Raw genomic sequence first — 24,564 nt, forward strand, 5'->3', positions numbered from 1 at the left:
TTCTCCCTTTCTGAATTTCACTGGATCTGAATTTCTACACACTAAATCTTTTTCAGGGTGACCTATTTGTATACCTCTGATTTGTTCTCTATTAAAACAAGACCATTCTTGATTTCTCTGATTCATCCAGATAGTTTCTATTGATCTATCTTCCAATTAATACATCATCTCTTCTACTATGCCTGATCTTCCATTGAACACATTTATTAAGTTCTTAATTTCAGTTATTTAGTTTGTTTCCTTTTGACCTTTGTAATAGATTCCATTTAATTGCTTAACTCCCTCCCCATCTTCAAATCTATTGCTCAGATATAGTCATCACAGTTATTTTAAAGTCTGTGAACGATAATTCCAATATTTGGAGCATGTGTGTCTCTCTTGTGTGTATGTGTACCTGCACATGCATGTATGTGTTTATCTCTGGGTCCAGTTCTTTGGGTTGCCTAATAATTTTTAACTGATTGACAAGCATTGTGTGTAAGAAATCAGCTGATTCTGGATGACTGCATTTTCATCCAGAGAATATTCATCATATCCTCTGGTAGGAACCTCAAAATGGGGGTAGATCCCTTGAACCTTATGAGAGACTGAGTGACTCTGATTTATATTCCCACTGAGATGCTGCTCCTGAGATGTAGCTCTCTACATGTGCCAGCTGGAAGGGGCGATGTTTCCCAGAATCCATCATCCACAACAGATCTTAAACCCTAATTTTTGTATCCTCACCACCACGATTCAACTAAAAACTCTACTTGGTGCTTCAGTGGTTTTTTGCTTGTCTCAGTCTTTCATCCTGTGAAGTTTATAAACTTGGAAAAAACCTGAAGGGTACAACAAAGTATTGAGGCTTACATCTCAGTGTTTCCCTCTTAGGAATCATGGCCCTTCAATCCTGGCTTCCTGTATGACCTCAAACTCTAACTACTTTTTGTCTCTTCATCTTCATAAGATTCTTAAAAGCTCTTCTGATACTACTGGGGCGCCTGGGTGGCGCAGTCGGTTAAGCGTCCGACTTTAGCCAGGTCATGATCTCGCGGTCCGTGAGTTCGAGCCCCGCATCAGGCTCTGGGCTGATGGCTCAGAGCCTGGAGCCTGTTTCCGATTCTGTGTCTCCCTCTCTCTCTGCCCCTCCCCCGTTCATGCTCTGTCTCTCTCTGTCCCAAAAATAAATAAACGTCGAAAAAAAAAAAAAAAAAAAAAAAAAAACTCTTCTGGGTCTCTGCATCATAATAGCAACTCTGCCTGATGCCCCAGCCAGAACTGCAAAATGCCTCAGGATTACCTAGTATATAGGTTCACTTTTCTTTCTTTGACTGTTTTTTTTTTTGTTGTTGTTGTTGTTGTTCCCCCATTAGGATCTTCATATCTCAAGTCCTGGATTTCTTGACAGCAATTTGAGATCTTAAACACACACACGCACACACACACACACATACATACACACACACATTATTTTATTTTATTATTATTTTTAATCTCAACAGGATCGTCCTTTTCCCATAAGCTCTGCCATAGGCTCTGCTATTTATGTTTTTAAGGTACATTCAACTACTCTTTTGACTTTGCCAGTGAGCAACTAACATATTTAAAAAAAATTTTTTAACTTTTTTTATTTTTGAGACAGAGAGACAGAGACAGAGCATGAGTAGGGGAGGGGCAGAGAGAGAGAGGGAGACACAGAATCCAAAGCAGGCTCCAGGCTCTGAGTGGTGAGCACAGAGCCCAACGTGGGGCTCGAACTCAGGAGCTGTGAGATCTTGACCTGAGCCGCAGTTGGATGCTCAACTGACTGAGCCACGCAGTCGCCCCATAGCAATAAAGACATTTTTAAATGCTTCTGATAATTTAAATTCTAAGCATACTTCTTTGGACATAAAAAAAAAATTCCCCCCTAAATTATCTCTAAGCTATTTTGGCACCAAATAAGTTCTTCACTTCCAGCTGATTGTTCAGATTCTGACATTTTGTACATCTCATTTGAATTATTTTTCTACAGATAAATTCCTACACATTCTCATAATAAGCACATCTTCCAATTTTATGCCCAATCATGTTTCTGTGAGTTCCCTTTTAGCTTTTCTGACTACCTCAGCATTTTTCTTGATTGTGTTTAGGGTTCTTAAAAAGTCAAGTGCTTCTCAATGCATTCTCTTCTTTAAGTAATTTATGAAATCACTGGTCATAGAACTTATTCTCAGAGTACCTCATTATTAAGCATTTTCTTGTCAGATGTGTAGTTATTTCCACATATTTTACATCTTCCCTGTAGGTTACTCTATTTAAACTCACAGTAGTTCACACATGTGTATTACATAAACTTTGGCTTAAGACTCTAGTAAAATCCTCTGGAAAAAAAGATTCATCTTTGTACATTTGGGCATCTTTTCTATTCTTTGTCCACATAATTACTGACTTTCCTTCCAAAAAATATGGAAAAAAGCAGGAATTATTGCCAGTTCCCTACACTTTATATTTTCTGATGTGAAGAGAAGAATAAAAGTTAATAGCATTCTGTTGTTTTCCGTATTCATTAGTGAATGGAAGATTAAGACCCTTAGAAAAACTGGCCACATTTCAATTAGTAATTTGTATTCATTTTCTCTATTTTTCCTGTATTTATTACCTACAAAATATTGCTCTGTTTGTCTTGAATTTTCTAGGTAATTTCATAAATATCCTTCTTTGCCTTTGTATAAAGTTGTGTTAATAATTTTGTGCTGCATCAGTTATCTCCACAAAATGGAGTGCTTTTAAGCAACAATAATTCAACATTAAAAAAAAATTTAAAAAAAGGGGGCGTGCCTGGGTGGCTCAGTCGGTTAGGCTTCTGTTTTCAGCTCAAGTCATGATCTCATGGTTCACGGGTGTGAGCCCCGTGTCAGGATCAGTGCTGACAGCTCAGAGCCTGGAGCCTGCTTTGGGTTCTGTGTCTCCCTCTCTCCCTGTCCCTCCCCTGCTCGTGCTCTCTCTCTCTCTCTCTCTCTCTCTCTCTCAAAAATAAATAAACATTTAAAAAACCACATTTTTAAAACAACAATAGTCCTTCATTGTCTCTCATGGATTTTTTGGGCCAGAAATCTGTAAGAAGCTTGGCTGGGGAGTTGTGACCTGGTATCACTCATGAGGTGGCAATTACATGTATGCTGGATGTGTATCTTCCTGAAAAGCTGGCTGACACTGGAGGGCCCACTTGTGAAGCGGCACACTCACATACCCTGCAAACTGGTGTTGGTTACTGGTGGAGGTCCATCTCCACCTGGGTCTCTCCATATGGTCTGGGTTTGTGTAAAGCCCACAATATCTCGAGAGAGAGAACAGGAAGAAAGGAAGGGAGGGAGGGGGGAAAGAAAGGAGTGGGTGGGGGTGGGAGAGAGAGAGACATAGAGAAAGAGAGAGAGAAATCTCACTAGCTCTAAGCAGAAGTTGTACCCTTTCCATGACCTAGACTTAGAAGTGACACAGCATCACTTCTCCCATATTCTATTCTTTAGAAGTGATTCACTAAGTGGCCCCTGTTCACTGAGAGAATTAAGCTCCATGTTTCAAAGGAACAAGTGTCTAAGAATTTGTGGACATATTTTGAAAGCATAACAATAGCTACACGTGCCTTAAACTCAAATCATAATTTATCCAATTATGGAAACAGGAAAGATAAAATTAATCTGGTTTCCACTGTTGACATGAATAAAATTCTACTGAATTAGATTTTTGTAAGATTCTAAATACATAACAAAGTTCTTTATAATGTTTTTACATATTTTTCAAAAGTCTTAATAACCTTACTGAGTGCATTTCATAACATTTTGATTAGAAAGCACTGTTGCCTACAAGAACTCACAAACCAATTATTTCACATCAAAAATTTAAAACAGAAAATGGATAAAATACCATCCGATAAACCACTTTCTATGTTTGAAGACATTAAGAAATATACTCTGCATATTACAATAGGGGGGATTTTTAAACTCCAAAAAGACAAAAGGATATACCATTTGAAGAGTATCAAAGTTAAAATACCATTGTTAATATCGAATATTAACATGGGCCTCATCCAACTTATCAATAAAATATCTGTCATGGAACAGAAAAAAATGCAATATAACGAGGGGAATAATCTATTAATGTCAGTCCAAATAAAAGAAGGATATTCCCCATTGGCAAATCAAACGGAGGTAGTAGCCTCCGCATTCTTCCTCATGAAATAAGGCAGTTTTGCTCTCTCTTACTTCCTGAAAATGACCAAGTGGGAGAAAATGAGATAAACTAATATTATCTTTTCTAGTAAAAGATCCCTTACAGGGGCGCCTGGGTGGCTCAGTCAGTTAAGCGTCCGACTTTGGCTCAGGTCATGATCTCACGGTGAGTTCTAGCCCTGAGTTGGGCTCTGTGCTAATAGCTCGGAGCCTGGAGCCTGCTTCACATTCTGTGTCCCTTCATCTCTCGGCCACTCCCCTGCTCATGCTCTGTGTCTCTCTGTCTCTCAATAATAAATAAATGTTAAAATAAAAATTAAAAAAATAACTTTAAAGATCCCTTACAAATTGATGAAAATAACTCCAATAGGAGCAAAGGTGAGAAACAGCTAGCGAACATTCACCAAACACATACAAGTGAATAACATATACAAAAATATGTGCCAATCATTATTATGGAATGATTGGAACAAAAAATGGAAATGGGTGACATCAAACTGTTATTCAAATTGTTCCAGGTGAAAAATTAGATATTATTAGACGTCCATTCAGGTGGGGGGCTTTGGGTGCTTGAATTTGCATGCTGTGCAGTTATCCTATATGGGCACATGACCTGCATCCTCACCTACATTGGACACATTACTTAACCCTTTGTGTTTCACTTTCCTCATCTCTAATCTTGGGATAATAGCAGAATCTACATAACAGAATTGCAGTGGGGACTAAATGAAAATTCATCTATGACACCTAACAGTGCTCAACGTCTACTAGCTACTAATATCATTGCTTATTATTCCTACTTTTACCACTACATCATAGTTATTGTTATGCTCATGTTCAGGAGATTGTGCACTCTCACACACAGCAGTGTAGAAGTGTAAGCTAGCTCTGCATCAAAAAAAATAACCTAATAATATGTCAAGTTCCTTTAAAGAGTGTATGTTCCTTGGCCAAATAATCATGTGACTCTATTCTTGAGAAATAACTAGGAAAAAAACACACAGCCAGGTGTCAACAAAACTGTATGTGTAAAAATATTTACATTACAGTATAACTAACAATTAAAATTGGAAATAACCTAAGTTTTTGTCCATTGGTATAACCTCCATAAATTATATTCAATCATATGGCAGGATACTGGAAAATATTTAAGATGCTTTAGTGAGTTTGGAGTGCCTGGGTGGCTCAGATGGTTAGGCATCCAACTCTTGATTTTGGTTCAGGTCATGATCCCAGGGTTGTGGGACTGAGCTCCACAATGGGCTCCGTTGGGCATGAAGCCTGCTAAAGATTCTCTTTCTCCCTCTCTCTGTGCCCCTCCCCCGCTCACACTCACTGTCTCTCAAAAAAAATGAATGAATAAAAGTTGTTTCAGTGATTTCAGAAAAATGATGGGCAAATAATGTGCAGTGAAAAATGTAAATATTGTAAAATCATATATGATATAATAATTATATATATATATATATATATATCTGTCCAGATTTATATCTCTACTTTATCTAGCAATCAATACATTAGGATATTAAATCTCTCAGACCTTGCAATGGTTGTTTTTGAGTGGAAGCGTTGAAAATGATTTTAATGATTTTTTTTAACTTCTGGATTTTATTAAATTTTACTCTGCGAATTCATACACATGATTAATCATATTATAAACTAATCACAGTTAAAGAGTTATTAGAAATTAGGGGTTCAATATTAAATCAAAATATGCAGTCAACACTACAGCTATCAGAAAGGAAACCATTGTTTATATATTTATTTTGTTAAATTATTAGGGGCCAGGCATTGAAGAAGCTGTATTGACATGTTTAGTATATTCAAATGGTGATTATAACCTTTTTAATCACGTCCTCTGCCTGTATTACAAATAGAAAAACAAAAACTTAAAAGAGATTGCTAAATGCAGTGGGATTATCTCAACTCAATACAGGCATTGAGAAAAATAGCCCATCTTTATCTGAAGGTCAATAATCATTTTGTTCTTTATTTATAAGAAGAGATGGATATATACATGGAGATATACAGATATTTCAGAGTGGGCATATGCCTATGTTGGCACTTTTAAAGGAAAAAAGGATTTAATGGAACTCATTAGGTCAAATCTAAGAGAGGCAAAGCAGGAAGCAGAATGAAAAAAAACGCTAGGTAAGTTAATGTCACTAGGACATTCTGAATAAGAAGTGTGGTTACTCCCAGATCAGTGCCATGAAAATAAGGAAAAGGTTGAAGTTTCTTTCAAAAAATGAAGAAAATTTCACTCAATTTTAGATATGCTGTTTTGAACCTTATCATTTGAGATCTACTTACACCAAAGTTCATGCATATTTTCTGGGTATAAACCCATGGGATCCTGAATAGAGATGAACAGAGCATTTGACTTAAGTGAAAGATGTAATGATACTGATATCCTTCCTTCCATCATTGCACCAACCCCTATGTCTTGAATTGAAGATGAGGCAGGTAGAATAGAGAAAGGCTGGGTAATTGCAAGAGAACAAAAGACAGGGAACTGAGTCTGACACCTGACAAAGTGTTTGACAACTGAATAAACCCTGTGATAGCTCTGTGGTTTCTCAGGGCCACAAGTATCCTGCTGTTGCTCAAGCCCATGGAGGGCATGCACGCAAAGACCATTAGCTTACAAATGACGGAGAATGACCCTTGCACCAGAGGCGCTAGAGGACCAATTGTACATTCAGAGTTTATTTAGAGTATATGCAAAAAAAAAATCAGACTGCGCCGGTGCATAGAAACTTGCAAAGGGCATGCGCAATGATATTTGTCTTCCTGGAAGTCTCTATTTCTACATGAATATTTTACCCCTTGATTACAACTGCCCATAAAGATGAAGCACCCTTGGGCCACATCTATCTTTCTGGAGTCAGGTCCTCTATCTGACAGTGTCCTCTATCTGGGAATGTCCACACTTTCCCTCCATTGCAGTGTGTACTTGTACTTTGCAATAAAGCTTCTGCTGATACTTCAGGCTACTTGGTCCTTGAATTCTTTCTCTGGTGAAGTCAAGAACTTGGCCCCGGCTGGTGTTGGTGGTTGAGGTCTCAGGGCCCAAGAACTCCCCCAGTCTCCAGTATCAAAGAGATAATATTTAAGAATATTTAGGAATATGCTCAGGGTTGAAAATAAATCAGGGTGAGTTAGGTTAGTTTGACTTTAGTTTAACTCATATGAGTTGATAATAAACACAGGCGATGGTAACTATTCCAAAGCTTTCTTCAAAGAAAGTTCACTTATTTCCTCCTGGTGACTTGGGCTAGCTGACCTCAGGCTGAAGTATTCTGCTTTGAAGTCCTTCTATTACTTGACTAAAATGATTACTTTAGATATAGTAAGCAAATGAAAAATGTATTATCTATTTTGCCTGGAGATTTATTTTGTAAGATACCCTGTCTTTAGTTTGATTTCATTTATTCTATAAGAATTCCCTGTCATTTTAAAAGAGTGAAGGAAATGTGCTGTATATTTTGTGGATCAAAAAGTTACAAATAAAGGAGGAACTGATGAGGACAAAGTATAGTAGGCTGATCAGATAAGGGAAGGGTCTTGAGGACTGAGTAGGATTTTATGATGGAGGGGGTGGTGGACATAAAATGTAGCCATTTTTCCCCAGAAATTCAGGAAGAAACAATGGGTGAAATGGGTGAACGTCAAAGTAGAGGTAGAAGGAGAAGTGTGACTATAAATATGGAAACTAATTTCAATAAAGGATGCATGGTTATCTGTCAAGGGAAGGGAATTAGGTTGGAAGTTTAAAGGTTTAAACATTACAGCTAATTTAATTTTTCGGGATCATCTTGCAAAGAAACTGCAAAAGAGAAGTGAACATTTCCTCAGCATGTTTCTATTAGGTTAAAAAATAACATTAATACCACTCACCTATCTAAAATTTTTGTTCATAAAATGACTCTCTCAAAAAGGACTCTAATGAAAAGTTTCACTAGGTAAAAAACTTTTATTTTAAACTGGGGTTATTTGCCACTTGTTTCATACATAATGGTAAAAACATGTTTAACATACCATAAAATGTATTTTCTTGTTAGTATTTTCTTCTTTGACCCTGTCCTAGATGGGTAAATCTACTAGAACTAAATGAGTATCAGTTTCCTTGATCTCATATTCTATCCAATATACACATCATTTAATAATAAAATTAAAAGGATCTTGTAATGCAAGCTGGTGCAGCCACTCTGGAAAACAGTATTGAGGTTCCTCAAAAAACTAAAAATAGAACTACCCTATGACCCAGCAAATGCACTACTAGGCATTTATCCAAGGGCTACAGGTGTGCTGTTTTGAAGGGACACATGCACCCCCATGTTTATAGCAGCACTATCAACAATAGCCAAAGTATGGAAAGAGCCCAAATGTCCATTGATGGATGAATAGATAAAGAAGATGTGGTATATATATACAATGGAGTATTACTTGGCAATCAAAAAGCAAGAAATCTTGCCATTTGCAACTACGTGGATGGAACTGGAGGGTATTATGCTAAGTGAAATTAGTCAGAGAAAGACAAAAATCATATGACTTCACTCATATGAGGACTTTAAGAGACAAAACAGATGAACATAAGGGAAGAGAAACAAAAATAATATAAAAACAGGGAGGGGGATAAAACAGAAGAGACTCATAAATATGGAGAACAAACTGAGGGTTACTGGAGGGGTTGTGGGAGGGGCGATGGGCTAAATGGGTAAGGGGCATGAAGGAATCTACTGAACTCATTGTTTCACTATATGCTAACTAATTTGGAGGTAAGTTTTAAAAAATAAAAAATAAAATTAAAATATAATTAAATTAAAATATCAAGTGGCTCTAAAAAAGCAAATCTTGGCAAGTGTAGGAAAGTTCTAACAAAGCACCAAGTTTGCTCTAAGAAAATAGCCTGAATGTACCACACGTGTGTGTGCATGCGCGCGCGCACACACACACACACACACACACACTTTGGAAACATGCTATAGAAAAGAAAAAAAGAATGATAAAGTTTGATTTAAAAAGCTAAGATAAAAAAGTCAGAAAGGGAATTTAGACTGGGTAATTTGCATTAATATAATATGGGATAATCTGAGAGAGAAGTCCCATTTCATATGTGTAAAAAGAAGCTGCAGAAAATAGGTAATAAGTTACTATTCTTAAAATGCTTATATAATAACATACTACTTGAGATGACATTTCTAACTCTGAAATTGAATAACTCAGTGTTAATCAGAAACAAATATTTACTTTTAAGCAGAAGAAAATTTAGAAATATAGCTTAGATATAGTCTGAGACTCTGATGAGAATTAAAAAAAAAAACCTGTAAATATGACTTAAATACATTTGAACTAGAACTGCCCCACAGAGAAGTAATCAGTCCCTTGCTCTTGAGTACAGTGAAGTCACCAGAATTTTTACATTCAAGTAAGTCAAACCTTACACTTAAAAATTAAGTTGTTTCTTACCTATAATTATATGTTCTCATTTTAATGAAATCTACTATATTGCCTTGGTGTGTTTTCAAACACTAGCCCATTTTTAATACTCTGTAATTCTCTAGTACATATTTTAAATGAAATGATGGTATAGAAGAGAATATTGAAAAGAGGCTACACAACAATTTCAACAGAGAAATTAATTGTGAACAGATGCATATTTGACTCTTCCTATTTTCCTCCTTCTGAGATAGTTTAGATATAGTTTATATTTTGCAACCTGAACAAAATTTTCTAAATCATTGGTATGTTCATTTAATTCCCTTGTTCAAAAGAGTTTGGTGAATTCTAACGGGCCATAAGAGAAACCGGTCTCATCAGCAGGTCACTAAATAATTTCAACAGATTAGATAAAACCAACTTTTCTAGTTTTAGTTATTACTACTATTCACTCCTTTTTTTATTTTTTATTAAAAATTTTTTTTTACATTTATTCATTTTTGAGAGACAGAGCACAAGTGGGGGAGGGGCAGAACGAGAGGTAGGCTCCAGGCTGTCAGCACAGAGCCCGATGTGGGGCTCGAACTCACGAGCTGTGAGATCATGACCTGAGCCGAAGTTGGACGCCTAACCAATGAGCCACCCAGGCGCCCCACTACTATTCACTCTTAATTGTCCTCTCATCTAGACCAATGGTTCACGGGCCAGGGGGACTTTGCCCAAGTGGACAGTTGGCAAAGACAAGACATTTTTTTTGGAAGAAATTTGTGTTTGTTTACAATTGGGGTTCCTTACTGGCATTTATGGACAGAGGCCAGAGATGATGCCATTAATGTATACAGAACTTCTCCATGTAATTTTTGAAATCTTCACCTCAAACGAGATAGTGTCATGGTTAATGGAAACTTTTCATTTACTTGCAGGATGGATTTATTTATGGACCTGTTTTTGTAAATTTTGCAATGAATGCAATGACTCTTTTTGAATTGCACACTCTCTTATTTTAGAATATGACATTTTTGCTAATATGTGCTTGCATATTTCATTTGCTTTAATTTCCCACTCTTCTCCCCTTTAGGAGAATCTGTAATTCTTAAGCTGGAGCTATCTACCAGGTCTTCTATATCTATCCTTGTATTTCACATCATTTTATTTTATCGTCTTTTTCTGAAAATGCTTACCACGATTTCTTTCCACATGACAGATTCAGTTTTTACAGTAATAATAGGTTTCTTTTCCTGTTCCATGAGACCTTATGGGTATTCGGAGTTGTTTCCAATACTGTTTTTTTTGTTCACTTCATAAAATATTTTCAGTGATAGGCTTTTCTCCTGAGTCTTCAAGTAGATACTCCCTTTCCTTGGTTCTTTAGTATCCCTTTAGTGGTTTCATTTTGTTGTTACCATGTAGGGAATCTTGGACCAGTCACCAAACTTTCTGTGCCTCAATTTTCTTGCAAAATGGAAGTAATTCCACTATCTATTTTATAAGTTTGTTGTGAGGACTAAATGAGTTAAGTACACACAATGAATTTAAAATAGTATCTGAGACATACTAGTCACTCAATTAAATTTGGCTTTATGAAATTGTGAGACGGATGATAATCCAGCAGAGAGTCTTTTAATTACCTCTTGATTTCCCTATTTTCTTAGGTTCTTGATTTCCCATGATCTTAGGTCAATCTCCATTTTTTTTTTTAAATTTTTTTTTCAACGTTTATTTATTTTTGGGACAGAGAGAGACAGAGCATGAACAGGGGAGGGGCAGAGAGAGAGAGAGACACAGAATCAGAAACAGGCTCCAGGCTCCGAGCCATCAGCCCAGAGCCCGACGCGGGGCACGAACCCACGGACCGCGAGATCGTGACCTGGCTGAAGTCGGACGCTTAACCGACTGCGCCACCCAGGCGCCCCAATCTCCATTTTTTAGTACACACACATCTAGTACGGCCTTGCCTGAGAGAGGTGTAATCTCCCTCAAAGCCCAACGTGGTCTTGTTCTCTGATGCATTAAATCAATGGCAAACTACAATTTCCAGTGTGGGTTGCACCAACAGCTATTTCTGCTGCTGCCTTGATATGCAGTCAATACACTGGGGAGGAGGTGAGTTGTGGCAACATTTGATTTCAAATGAAGAAGCAAGTTATAAATTAAAATGTGAGAATAAGTAGTGGATAGTTTTGTTGTGCTTAACTTAAACTGTAAAGAAATTAAAATGGCGCTATGCCAGGTTTTGTAATAGTATGGTTGTAATTCTGCAAAAAATCACTGCACAAAACTAAAGTATGAATTAATTACTAATCTTAATAACTTAATCAATAAAAAAGTATAAAATTATTAATTTCAATCAGTTGGATTTTCTTAAACACTCAAAGACATTAGTTTTTTTATACTGATAAACTCAGGGGTACATTTGAAATTTCTACCCTATTTTGCCTTGTTGATGACCACCTAGGGTAAAGGATAAATAACCTACATCAAGATAAATTACAACGAAAATTCCTGCAAATAGTATATGAGGAGAGGAATAATAGAAGCTAAATAGTGGTCAATAGGTCAAAATCTGTATTAAGGCAAATTACAGTTAAGCAACTTATTCACAGATGCAGAGTGTACCTAATGTCAAACTAGTATTGTTTTTACCTCCTAACATACTGGTGTGGCAGACACTGACTAGTTGCTCATCAAATCCATCACCTTCATCCAGCCTTTTTTGTGATTAGGTGTGGCCGTGGAATCCAACTCTAGTTAGCGGAAGTTGTCAGGAATGTTCTTTAACACTTGCAGGTCTGGCACATAACATCACTCCACGAGCAAATCTATCCCAGTTCTCCCAGCTACCGTCTGGCGGTTAAAGCCCAAGGCAACTTCGGAAATCACGTATTGATGATGGCCAAGCCTCTATTATTCTGGGTCTCTGACTGAGTGAGTGGATAGTCCATCTGCTCCACGACATGAGCAAGAAATAAAATTCTGTTGTGTTAAGCGATTGAAAGGTCTAGTTTTATCTGTTTCATTTACTAAGAGTTCTTTATTATATATATTTTAATGTCCATGATCCATCTATATACTTCATTAAAACTGATATAATGAAATAATGTTTTGAGTATGAGGACACTAATTCATCTGTTTTTTCTAACTGTACACAGGATCTAACACATAAATAGATAGTACATAGCAATGATGTGAAGCTATGTAACAGAGATTTTGAAAAACTCAAGACTATTAAAGTCACCAGTGTACTGAAATAAAATAAACTCAGTGAAATTAAGTTTATTCCAGGATGGAAGTCAGGAAGGAAAGAAGTCATGTTTTTAAAAACAAACAAAAATATTTCTATTATAGTTTTGAAAGGTAAATTAGTTTGAGAGAGCTTCCAACTTTTGGTAAAACGTGGTAAGGTAAGAACAATTTGGTAGAGGGCTAATATCTTTAGATTTAAAATCTCAATAAGTACTCTGGGTTTAAAGATCGATTAAGATCCTGGACTGCCCAGTGATATCAAGTCCTTCCCTTAACTTCACAAAGCACAGGACACACTGATCTGGACAATACTCCCACAGACTTCACTTCAGGCCTCTTGGTAAATATCTGTTTTGCAAAATCCAACTTTTCCTGTCCTCAAAGATCAAAAAGTCAAAACCCTGTAAGCATCTGAAAAATATTATATAGCCGTTACAGCTTCAAAATGAGCAGACAATGTTGAGAGGTGGTAGGCAGCTGGTTAAGGCCTACATTTACCTGTTGGCACCAATGCTCCTCTAGTACACCGATGACAAAATATCTCACACAGAAAGTTAACTCTGCCTCATCGACACAAATCAAGTCCATCGACTTTGGCATCATATCATGAAGACTTTTAACTTAAACCAGATTTACTCAAAGAATGAGCTGGCTTACATGTGGAATGTGACTGTATCACATTTAATGGTTATATTAGTCAGGATTCTCCAGGGAAACAGAACCAATAGGATATATACAGGTATATTAGAGGGGATTTGTTACAGGAGTTAGCTCAAAAGGTTATGGAAGCCGAGAATTTGCTCTTGCCATCTGCAAACTGGAGAACCTGGAAAACCAACGGTATAATTCAGAGACTGAAAGCCCAAGAACCAGGAGTTCCAGTGTCTGAGTGTAGGAAAAGAGGTATGTCCCAGCTCAAGAAGAGAGAGAAAACTCCTCCTTCCTTTTTCTTTCTTTCTATTCTGGCCCCCAGTGGATTGGCTGTTGGTAAGGGAAGATCTTTACTCAGATTACTGAATCAAATGCTAATCTCTTCCAGAAACACCCTCACAGACATCCAGAAATCATATTTTACCACGACAGCCCTGAGCAAGTCCTGATATCTTCTCACTTTAAGGCAGTAACTTTTTTGACAACAAACAGCAGCACTGCAATGCATTTTTCTTGTTAATAGACTTGCAACTATATAGTATAATAAGACTTACTTCTAGATAGTTTTCTGTTGTAGTTTTAGATAACATTTTAATAGGTAACCTTTTTGCTTACTGTGGTACATATTTGTCTAATTAGAATCTTTGTGATAAGTTTGTGTTTACATTGATAGTGCCATTCAAGCTTTATACCATAGTCAAGGAAATAATATGATAATGATGCTCAAAATGAATCTTAACATTTTGCTAGAGTTAAATTTTCCAACTCATACTCAGGCAATGTATACTTTTCAAAAACCGTATCATTTTAGTAACATTTTCTACTTAGAATTGCTATGCACATATTTTGCTTATCCACTCCATGGGGGTAAAAGCAGCATTATTTTTATTAGGTAGGGGTATGTGTGGGGCATTTTATTTATTTATTTATTTATTTATTTATTTATTTATTTATAATTATTGTGTAATTTACTTAATGGGCTTTAGCTTGAGTTTTTGAAAGGCATCGTGACTATAAGCAAATTGATAGGAAAGTGGATAACAATGAATTAAAGGTTACTGGCAGCCTAAGACACTGTTTATCTCTTTTGAGGTAGACAGAATTCAAATTGCCTTCATTAGCTGAGCAATATGCTGAGGAAAATGAGCTGGGTACTTATCAAGAGACTCTTTCATTTGCATTTTTGCTAAATTATCAAGCTGCTCTGTTTTCTAGGTGCTTAAGAACTGTGAATAGGAAAGAAAGACAATTTTTCAGTTAAGTAAGCTTGGGGGCATTTGAGGGATAGAGTAAAGAAAAGAAAAAGTTTATCAATGAAGATGTCAGAATTGGGCCTTGTATATAGGTGATACAAAAAAATAATCTAACAGACAGGATCTGGGACGTACAAATGCATTAATTCTCCCCACATTCACCAGTACCACAGCAAAGCTAGAGGCTGTTCTTTTGATAAATGATCAATACTTCAGCACGACACTACCCTAGCTGTCCTGCTGTTGCTGGTTAAAAGTCTGAATTTCAATTAAGCAGTAAATCTGTATGGTATTACATCTAGAACAGAGAGTCAACTTCTCCCTAATCCCCTAGAATTCTGAAACACTATTATTTTGTAGTCATTTTCTTTAAGCTCACTCAAAAGAAAAATAATATTTATTTGACCAGTAAAGAAATATTCTCTTCCAAATGAAACACTAAATATTAAATAGTCATTTTGTTTAATAGTATACTTAGGTACAAAAACATTATACTTAATAAAAATTGAGAGGCAATCAAATGTATTAATACATAATCTGAGTCAAAAGTCCACTGATGTGATTGCATCCTTAGCTCATATGTTCTGTTTCAATTCTTTCCACATATATATTCCTTGGGAAACCTCTTAAGTCATGCAAAACACAGAAGCATTCATAACAATGATCACACTTAAATCAGAGTAAACATTCTCATTTCTTACGTTATCTCAAATGTCCCTATAGATGTTTTCGTAAAGCTTTTTGCTTATTTTCTTTTTTTATTATTATTTTTAATTAATTTTTTATTTAAATCCCAGTTAGTTAACATATAGTGTAATACTGATTTCAGGAGTAGAATTTAGTGATTCATCACTTACATATAACACCCAATACTCATCCCAACAAGTGCCTCCTTAATGCCCATTCCCATTTAGCCCATCCCCCTTCCCAACACCCTGCCAGCAACCCTCAGTTTTTTCTCTGTATTTACGAGTCTCTTATGGTTTACCTCCCTCTCTGTTTTTATCTTATTTTTGCTTCCCTTACCCTATGTTCATCTGTTTTGTTTCTTAAATTCCAATTGAGTGAAATCATATATTCGTCTTTCTTTGACTTATTTTGCTTAGCAATACACTCTAGTTCCATCCACGTTGTTGCAAATGGCAAGATTTCATTCTTTTTTGGTCGCCAAGTAATATTCTAGTGTGTGTGTGTGTGTGACACCACATCTTCTTTACCTGTTCATCCATTGATGGACATTTGGGCTCTTTCCATAATTTAGCTACTGTTGATAGCATTGTTATAAACATTGGGGTGCATGTGCCCCTTTGAATCAGCACTCCTGTATCCTCTGGATAAATACCTAGTAGTGCAATTGTTGTGTTGTGAGATAGTTCTGTTTTTAAGTTTTTGAGGAACCTCCATATTGTTCTGTTCTCCAGAGTGGCTATACCAGTTTGCATTCCCACCAGCAGTGCCAAAGTGTTCCCCTTTCTCTGCATCCTCACCAACATCTGTTGTTGCCTGAGTTGTTTGTGTTAGCCATTCTGACAGGTGTGAGGTGGTATCTTATTGTGGTTTTGATTTGTATTTCCCTGATGAGTGATGAGCATCATTTCATGTGTCCGTTAGCCATCTGGATGTCTTTTTTGGAAAAGTGTCTATTCATGCCTTTTGCCTTTCTTCACTAGATTATTTGTTTTTTGGGTGTTTAGTGTGGTAAGTTCTTCATAGATTTTGGATACTAACCCTTTATCAGATATGTCATTTGCAAATATTTCTCCTATTCTGTTGGTTGCCTTTTAGTCTTCTTGATTTTTTCATTTGCTGTGCAGAAGTTTTTTATCTTGGTGAGGTCCCAATAGTTCATTTTTGCTTTTGTTTCCCTTGCCTCCAGAGACATGTCAAGTAAGAAGTTGCTATGGCCTAGGTCAAAGAGATTGTTGCCTTACTTATTTTTCTTAGCCTAATTTCTCTGGTTCCATTCACCTTGGATGGAATCTTCTAGGATTTGGGCTTGTTGCTTATTTTCAAAAAGTATTTGTTGATGCTTAAAAATACCAGCTAATAGACGAAGCATCTAAAAAATCTGTGCAGCTTTTTGAGGATTTCAATATTTTAAGAGAAAAATAGGCCATTTGATAGGCACCATCCCCCAAATTAACATGACTTCAGAGCTAGCTAGATTCAAAGTAGCCTTAGCAATTATATCTACTATCAGAATAAAATATAACCTTAGAATTATAATGATTGTTATAAAATATAATTTTCTCTGTTTATAATTTTAGAAGAAGTCTTTCCCTGGAAGCAAATGCAGTTTTGCCTCTGTCAGCAAAATTCTACCATTATAAGTGCTATTCTCAGTCATCTGGACTGCAAACATGTATATTAACAATTGACTGGAAGATGCCTGAACTACTCTAGTAGAATGCCGGTGTGATTTTGATAAAAATAAGATAAAAATATTTAATTTTAAATGATTTAAGTATCAAACCAATGTGGGTCTACTATCACATTACAGATATTTTATTATTGGGTGCTCAGGTATAGACTAAACATGCCTGAACAGAAAGCACCTCTCCTTGCAATGTCCCAGCCCTGCAATACAACATACAGAGTGAAAATAAGCATACGACAATGTTAGAAGCTTCTTTAGCTAATGATCAGTTAGCCAGGAATTAGATGCAGGTCTGCTCAACCTCAAAGTTTTTCGCTTTTCATTCCATGACTACATAGTGAAATCTCCCAACAAACTTGCCATTCATCTCCAAATCAGTTCTTAAAAATGAAGTAATAATTTAATATAGTCAATATACCTATTAAAAACAATGCCAAAGGTCACTTTGTGTAACACTAGCTATTTTATTTTCTTTTGTAAGACAGGAAGAGTTATTTATCATATTTTCTTTCTTTGAAAATTGATGCTATTGTAAATTTAACTCGCCTTAATTCATGCTATCCATAATATGTTTGAATCCTGCATGTTCTCAAAATGCAAGGCTGTTATGCTAATCCAGCTAACTAAACATTCTGGTGAACTAACAAGGCTTAATTTGATGGCTGGGCTTAACTCATCAAGAGGGAATTAAGAGTTTTATTAGCTGATTAGCTGCCATTAAAACAATGCATGCTGTATCTTTTTAAATTTTTTTTATGTTTTTTATTTTATTTTTGAGAGAGGGGTGTGGGGAGGGGCAGAGAGAGAGAGGGAGAGGGAGACACAGGACCTGAAGCAGGCTTCAGGTTCTGAGCTGTCAGCACAGAGCCTGACCCGGGGCTCGAACTCACAAACCATGAGATCATGACCTAAGCCGAAGTCGGCACTCAACTGACTGAGCCACCCAGGTGACCCTACATGCTGTATTTTCAACAGCATTCTACTACTGTGAGAAAGAAAAACATTTAAGTTTTGGTTATAAGAATTCCAAGACATGGATGCTTATGAATCTTATAAATCTAGGATCCTATAATTATATGAATATTTTTGAAACATAAAATTAAAGTATGGATTATTGTCTAGGAAGAAACACAGACTTCTTATCTGAAGTAGCTTCTTTTAGTTATCAAGTTATTTTAAATTTATTTTTGCATATGAGAATAATTATAAAGATTGGAAAACTGATAGACTTGTTGGAATAGATTTGCAAAAAGTGGTTTTGATAAAAGTAAAGATATAATATAAAAATAATAAATTATGTTGTCATATCATATTGGGAGACCACATATGGATATAGAGATGAAAGACAAGAAGCAACATTATACAAACTCAAGAGGTGAAACAGAAAAAATGGCAGAAACTATGCCACAAATGTCAATTAAGTTAAGTTTCCAGTGGAAACAGTGGACTAAAGTGTGGGAAAAAAATAGCAGAGTTTCCTTAAGCTGTTAAGTGACATTTTAGAGAAAACAAAATTCAGTCTGTTTACAGAACACAGTGTAAAGTTCTAATCTCCAAGCAACAGACCATATGAAAAACTAGCATTGTCTAATGACCCATACAAATTCTTATTCTAAAATGTTATTAAAAAGGCTCACATAGTGTTTTATATTTTTAAAAATGAATTTAGATTGACACCTTAAACATTGGTTAAATTGGGCACCTGGGTGGCTCAGTTGGTTAAGCTACTGACTCTCGATTTCAGCTCAGGTCATTATCTCACGGTTCCTGAGATCATGCCTGGTGACAAGGTCTGTGCTGATAGGTCTCCTCCTACTTTGGATTCTCTTTGCACCACCATTCCGCCCACACCCCTGGCTTGCACACTCTCTCAAAATAAATAAACATTAAAAAAAAGTTTGTAAATCAGTCAATTACTTGGGCATTCCAAAAACAAAAATAAAAAGAGAAATATTTGCAATGAAAAAAGCCATGCACTTACCATCATGATTAGGATTTCCTAGTGTCCATGGCTCATCTGAGTCAAAATGAGTATCTCCCCCAATTCCTGGCCCAGGGAAGTAGGCATGTGCCAAAAACCCTCCCTCTCCATCAAAGGGAGAACTGTCTCCATGAAAACCAGAGGCGAAAATGATGGTTATATCCACATCGCGTTTGCCATTTTCTAATTCACTGTAAGGAACTTCTTCAAATGTCAGAGGAGTCACATTCTGCCACACATCAAAGGCACGGCGAATAGCTTTCCGGGTTTCAGGGTCTCCAACTTTTGGAGTGACGTTCTTTATACTGAAATTTAGAGAAGAGAATAATGAGTATGGCTTTTTAATATATAGTTCAACTTATTACAGATTTCAATCTATTCAGTTGAGTAAAATACTAGAAAAACAGTCATATTAAATAAGAAAAAAATTAATCAATGTCTCATGTCTTTATAGCTAGATTTCACCACACTGAAGTCATTTAATTCTCAATAATATAGTATTCATCCACCAAGGCGACGAGTGAGAAGTTCTTCTCTGCAGAATGCTTAACGGGGGAGTAATTAGATCAATCAGTCACTTTGCCTCCTGAACAACAGAAAGGCAGCTTTGCCAAATGACCAAACAGGTGCAACAGTTTCAAGCTGAAATTAAAAATTCAATTTCTTTCTGGCTATCATTACTTTTAAGGGCACATCATGGTGTGCACACATGTTACTTCCAAACAATGTCCTTATGTTATTTTTTATCTACAAACACCAATTCAGCAGATGCAAAGTTATTTCTTAGTTTTTAAAGGAAAGGTTATTACAGTTTCTATTGTTTTCTTATAGTACATTAATTCTTTCTAATTATAAAAAGCAATGTGAAGCACTGGGTGTTGTATGGAAACCAATTTGACAATAAACTTCATATATTGAAAAAAATAAATAATTAGATATGATAAAAAATAAAAAGCAATGTGAGTGAATAGCTTTTTAATACAAATATTTAACAATTATATTAATTTAAAGAAGTAACTTGGACATTATTTTAATTTTTTTTTCTTTTTATTTTAATTTTTTTAATGTTTATTCATTTTTGAGAGAGAGAACAGAGCATGATCTGGGGAGGGGCAGAGAGAGAGGGAGACAGAATCCAAAGCAGACTATAGGCTCTGAGCCATCAGCACAGAGCCCGACATGGGGCTCGAACTCACTGACCACTGGATCATGACCTGAGCAGAAGCTGGATGCTTAACCAACTGAGACACCCAGGCACCCCAGTAACTTGGACATTATTTAGTCTACTTTTCTTGAGTCTAATAACAAATGGATACTTCCATCAACAATCTTACATCCATGAGTCCATATATTTAAGCGAAAAAAACCTTAATACATAAAAGAGACTATAATATTTAGGTAAATGTTTATTGCAATGCAGTAATAAAAGAGAGCTGAAGGCTAAACATTTACAATGATATAGCAGTAGTAAAATTATGGTGTCTCTATTATATATCATAATATACATAGGACTCAAAGTTATTTTTTTCTACTTTAAGGCTATTTAGCAGCATAGAAAAAAATTAAGATATACTTTCTGGTGGAAAATAATATACAGATTATATTTTTAGCCCACTTGTAGGTATGTCTCAATAATTACAAATGTGAGGCAGGTATCATGCTGAAACAATAATAATGGTATTAACTGAGCATTTACTCTGAGCCAGCCAAGCATTTCATAGTATCTGATTTAACGCCCTGAGCAACCCAAAGAGATGGGTGTTTATACCTGTTTTACAAAGAAAGAAGCTAAGATTCAGAAAACTTCAGAGAAAATTTAGAGTGGCAGAGCTGGTGTTTCCACTTAAACATTCTGCTCAAGAATGCACTGTCTTCTATTCTAAGCTGGACCTCACATCTAAGACAAAGTTTTCACTATTTTCTAATACATATTTACATTGACTATTTGATGGTAAATTTCACTGTATTAAAAAAAAAAACAAAAAACAAAAACATGAGGAAGCAAACGAGGTGGAAATGGAATGGGACCAGACAGCATTCCAGACAGGAGATGACAAGCGAAAGGGCTTGAAGCTGGAGACAGTCTTGGAAAGTACCAAGAATGGTGAGGTGGCCACGGCTAGAGAGGAGGCCAGAAGATCAAAGGTTAGGGCCACTGTAAGGAGTTTGGTTTTTGCTCCAAGTGAGAGGGGAACAAGTGGAACATCATGAGCTAAGTAACATTTGAATTACACTTTTTTTAAGGAAATGATTCAGCATCGTGTCAAAAATCTATTGAAACAGAGCAAGAGTTGAAGCAGGGAGACCCGCTGGAAACTCCTGCAAAACTTCAGGTGAAAGATGGAGGTGAAAGTGGAGGCCAGGGGACTGCCGGTGGAGATTCTGAGAAGTAGATGGATTTGGGACAAATGTTGAGGACACGCATTCCAAGATACACTGATGGCTGGACACAGGCCGTGAAAGAAAAGGAGGTGTCAAGCAAGACGCCATGTTTTCTGAACTGAACCACAGGCCGGATAGAATAAAACAATTCAAGCCTGTTCAGGGAGAATGTTATACAGTATTTTGTTGTTGCCTTACTTGTTTGTTTTAACTTTACATCCCTTCAGTGTGATGATCTGAACTCCATTTTGAGAAAGGTAAATTTCTAGATTAAGATATGTGGTGCTGCTTCTGTCTGGCTTGTTAGTCTCTAAATTTCCTGCCTGATGGCCGAAGAACGTTCAGATTAATGTCGTAACTCTGAATTTTATCTAAGTTAATTTTCCTAGTAGTCTTCTATCTTATTCCCAACCTACAGGGTCTCAGAAGACCCTCATTAGTGGGGAAGTCTTTTTACGACACATTCTTTGAAAGAACACACTACATATATGGCTACTGTTCTATGTGCCAGAGATACAGCTTTGAAGAAGAGTCTGCTTCAGTGATAAGAGATAAACAAACAAAAAAAACCCAACAACATCAAAAAGTAATTACAGATGGTAGCAAGTGAAGGTTGAGGAGGTGAGGTCAGGTCAGTAGATAATAAATGGGAATTCAATGACTTGCTTAGCGAGCACACAGTTTCCAGCCACAAGGAATAGTGAGCAGCCCCCACACACTTGGCCAGTTCAAAGAACGGGAGTGCTCTGTGAATTGGTGTAAAATGAACACTCAGGACAGTGGTATGAGATGAAAGAAAACTGGCAGGAAGTGGGTTATATTCTGTGAAAGGAGAAGCAGAGAAGTATCCTGGTATTATTCTAGTTTACAAAGACCACTATGTCTAATGAAAAATGGATAAGAAGACAAGAATGGAAGCAAGGCGACATTTCAGAAGTTCAAGCAAAGGAATACAGAACATTGTACTAGAATGGTAGTCATGGAGATAGGAAGAATTACACTATTTCAGTGAAAGTTCTGAGAGTACTGTTAGTGGGAATTGGTGTTTTATTCAGCGTGTAATGAAGAAATTATTTTGTTTTAAAAAAAATCATTAGTATGATATGTATATAAGTACATAATGGTTCTGAGAAAAATGAAGCGACATAGTAAAGAATAATAAATGTGAAATGTCATTTGGATTTGTAAACACATCACTGTGTTTTTCAAAGCTATGCCCTGATTGGCATCCAAAATATACTGAACCACAATATTTGTGATGCCACTAACAAATACAAGACACATGAATGCACTTCAAAGTTAGAGCTCTGCACAATGCACAAACAAAAAAAAAATTTTTTTTGGAATTTTTATGCCATTGAGATGTAGTTTGTACTTAATAATAATTGAAATAATAATGAACACAGAGATATATGATATCAACAATAATAAGACTGTCATTCTTAGTAGTTCTAACGATGCTCAAAATTATTAAGATATATATTTGCAAAACAAAAAATGCTATAAAATGAAGGTTATGCTTGAAAAACTTAATAAAGCTGATTTAACCTTAAAATGTTTTTACTTGTGAATAGAATAGTTATAATGAACATACTTTTTTGTTTTTTGGTCTTTTAAAATATTTATTTTGAGAGAGAGAGAGAAAGAAAGAGAGAGAGAGAGAGAGAGAGAGTGTGTGTGTGTGTGTGTGTGTGTGTCTGTGTGTGCACAAGTCAGGGAGGGGCAGAGACAGAGGAAGAGAGAGAATCCCAAGCAGTCTCTGCACTATCAAAACAGGGCCCAATGTGGAGCTCCAACTCGGGAACTGTGAACTCATGACCTGATCTCAAGTCAGAGACTTAACCGACTGAGCCACCCAGGCGCCCCGAACATATTTTTCATTCTAATAAGACAACTGATTTCATTTTTTGGAAGGTTTTATCAGTTTTTTTCATTATGCCATTTCACTGATTCTTTTAAACTTTCATGTTGCTAAATTTTGAAACTTTTACCTAAAAAAATTAATAAATGTTATCTTTAATGACCATGCCTTATAAAATACTATAATAAAACTGATCAAATGGGCATTTTTTGACCTCTGTATTCATCAGAACAATTGGTAGTGAAACATGTCAATTGACTCATAAGATAACGGTGTCAAGTCAGGATTCCCTAGCTTTAACTGCACTGAATCCATGCCAATTCATTTAATAACAATTCTACATACTAATCATGGAGTACTTCCCTTCAGTGTTTTCATAGAGTAATAAATCTTTTCCAAAGTTAGAGCATTATTTTATCTCTAATATGAAAATGAGAAAAAAACCTATATATTTTGGTATTTGTATTGTGTATTAAAAGAAACTTGTACTCTGCCTTATATTTCTCAATAGAAACATAAATCTTACAATGATAAGTCAGATGTTAAGTTTACTTATTTCCTTTAGGATAATTTTTTTAAAAGTGTGAGAATTTGATATTCAGAGAAATAGCAAATTTCGAGAAAATGAGGTCTTTACTAACAAAACCCTACTGAAAAATATATGTGTGGTTTCTTTATTGATGACACTGTAGGAATTATTTTGCTTCATTAGTTCTATAAAATAGATAAATGTAAACTTTAAAAATATAAAACATTTGTTCTTTTGAATAGATGTTATAAGAAATGTGAAACAAAGCCCTTGCGAAAGGTTTTTTGCCTTTCAAATGAAGTAAACTCTGTAATTAGTTACTTGAGTGGCACAGTAAATATTACCCAGTGCCTAAAGATTAACATGAAAAGTCAGGATTATCTAGTTTTTTTTTTATTTTTTTAACGTTTATTTATTTTTGAGACTGAGAGAGACAAAGCATGAATGGGGGAGGGTCAGAGAGAGAGAGGGAGACACAGAATCTGAAACAGGTTCCAGGCTCTGAGCTGTCAGCACAGAGCTTTATGCAGGGCTCGAACTCACCGACCATAAGATCCTGACCTGAGCCGAAGTCAGCGCTTAACTGACTGAGCCACCCACAGGCTCCTCAAGGATTCTCTAGTTTTAACATCACTGGATCCATACCAATTTA

At 36.0% G+C, this 24,564-nt stretch overlaps 1 protein-coding gene across 1 annotated transcript in view; it reads right to left on the minus strand.

Annotated features, from left to right (window-relative positions):
* The window catches only part of MMP16 (matrix metallopeptidase 16), a 284,329-nt gene that overhangs the window by 99,955 nt on the left and 159,810 nt on the right, over nt 1–24,564 (minus strand). The window contains exon 4 of the mRNA XM_047073788.1: nt 19,141–19,445. Coding sequence (XP_046929744.1) covers nt 19,141–19,445 — 305 coding nt within the window. The remainder of the gene's footprint in view (nt 1–19,140; nt 19,446–24,564) is intronic.

The sequence above is a fragment of the Lynx rufus genome, unplaced genomic scaffold, assembly GCF_022079265.1.
Source record: "Lynx rufus isolate CCGP_SWC_20201006 ecotype Redwood Valley unplaced genomic scaffold, mLynRuf1.p SCAF_12, whole genome shotgun sequence".
NCBI lineage: Eukaryota > Metazoa > Chordata > Mammalia > Carnivora > Felidae > Lynx > Lynx rufus.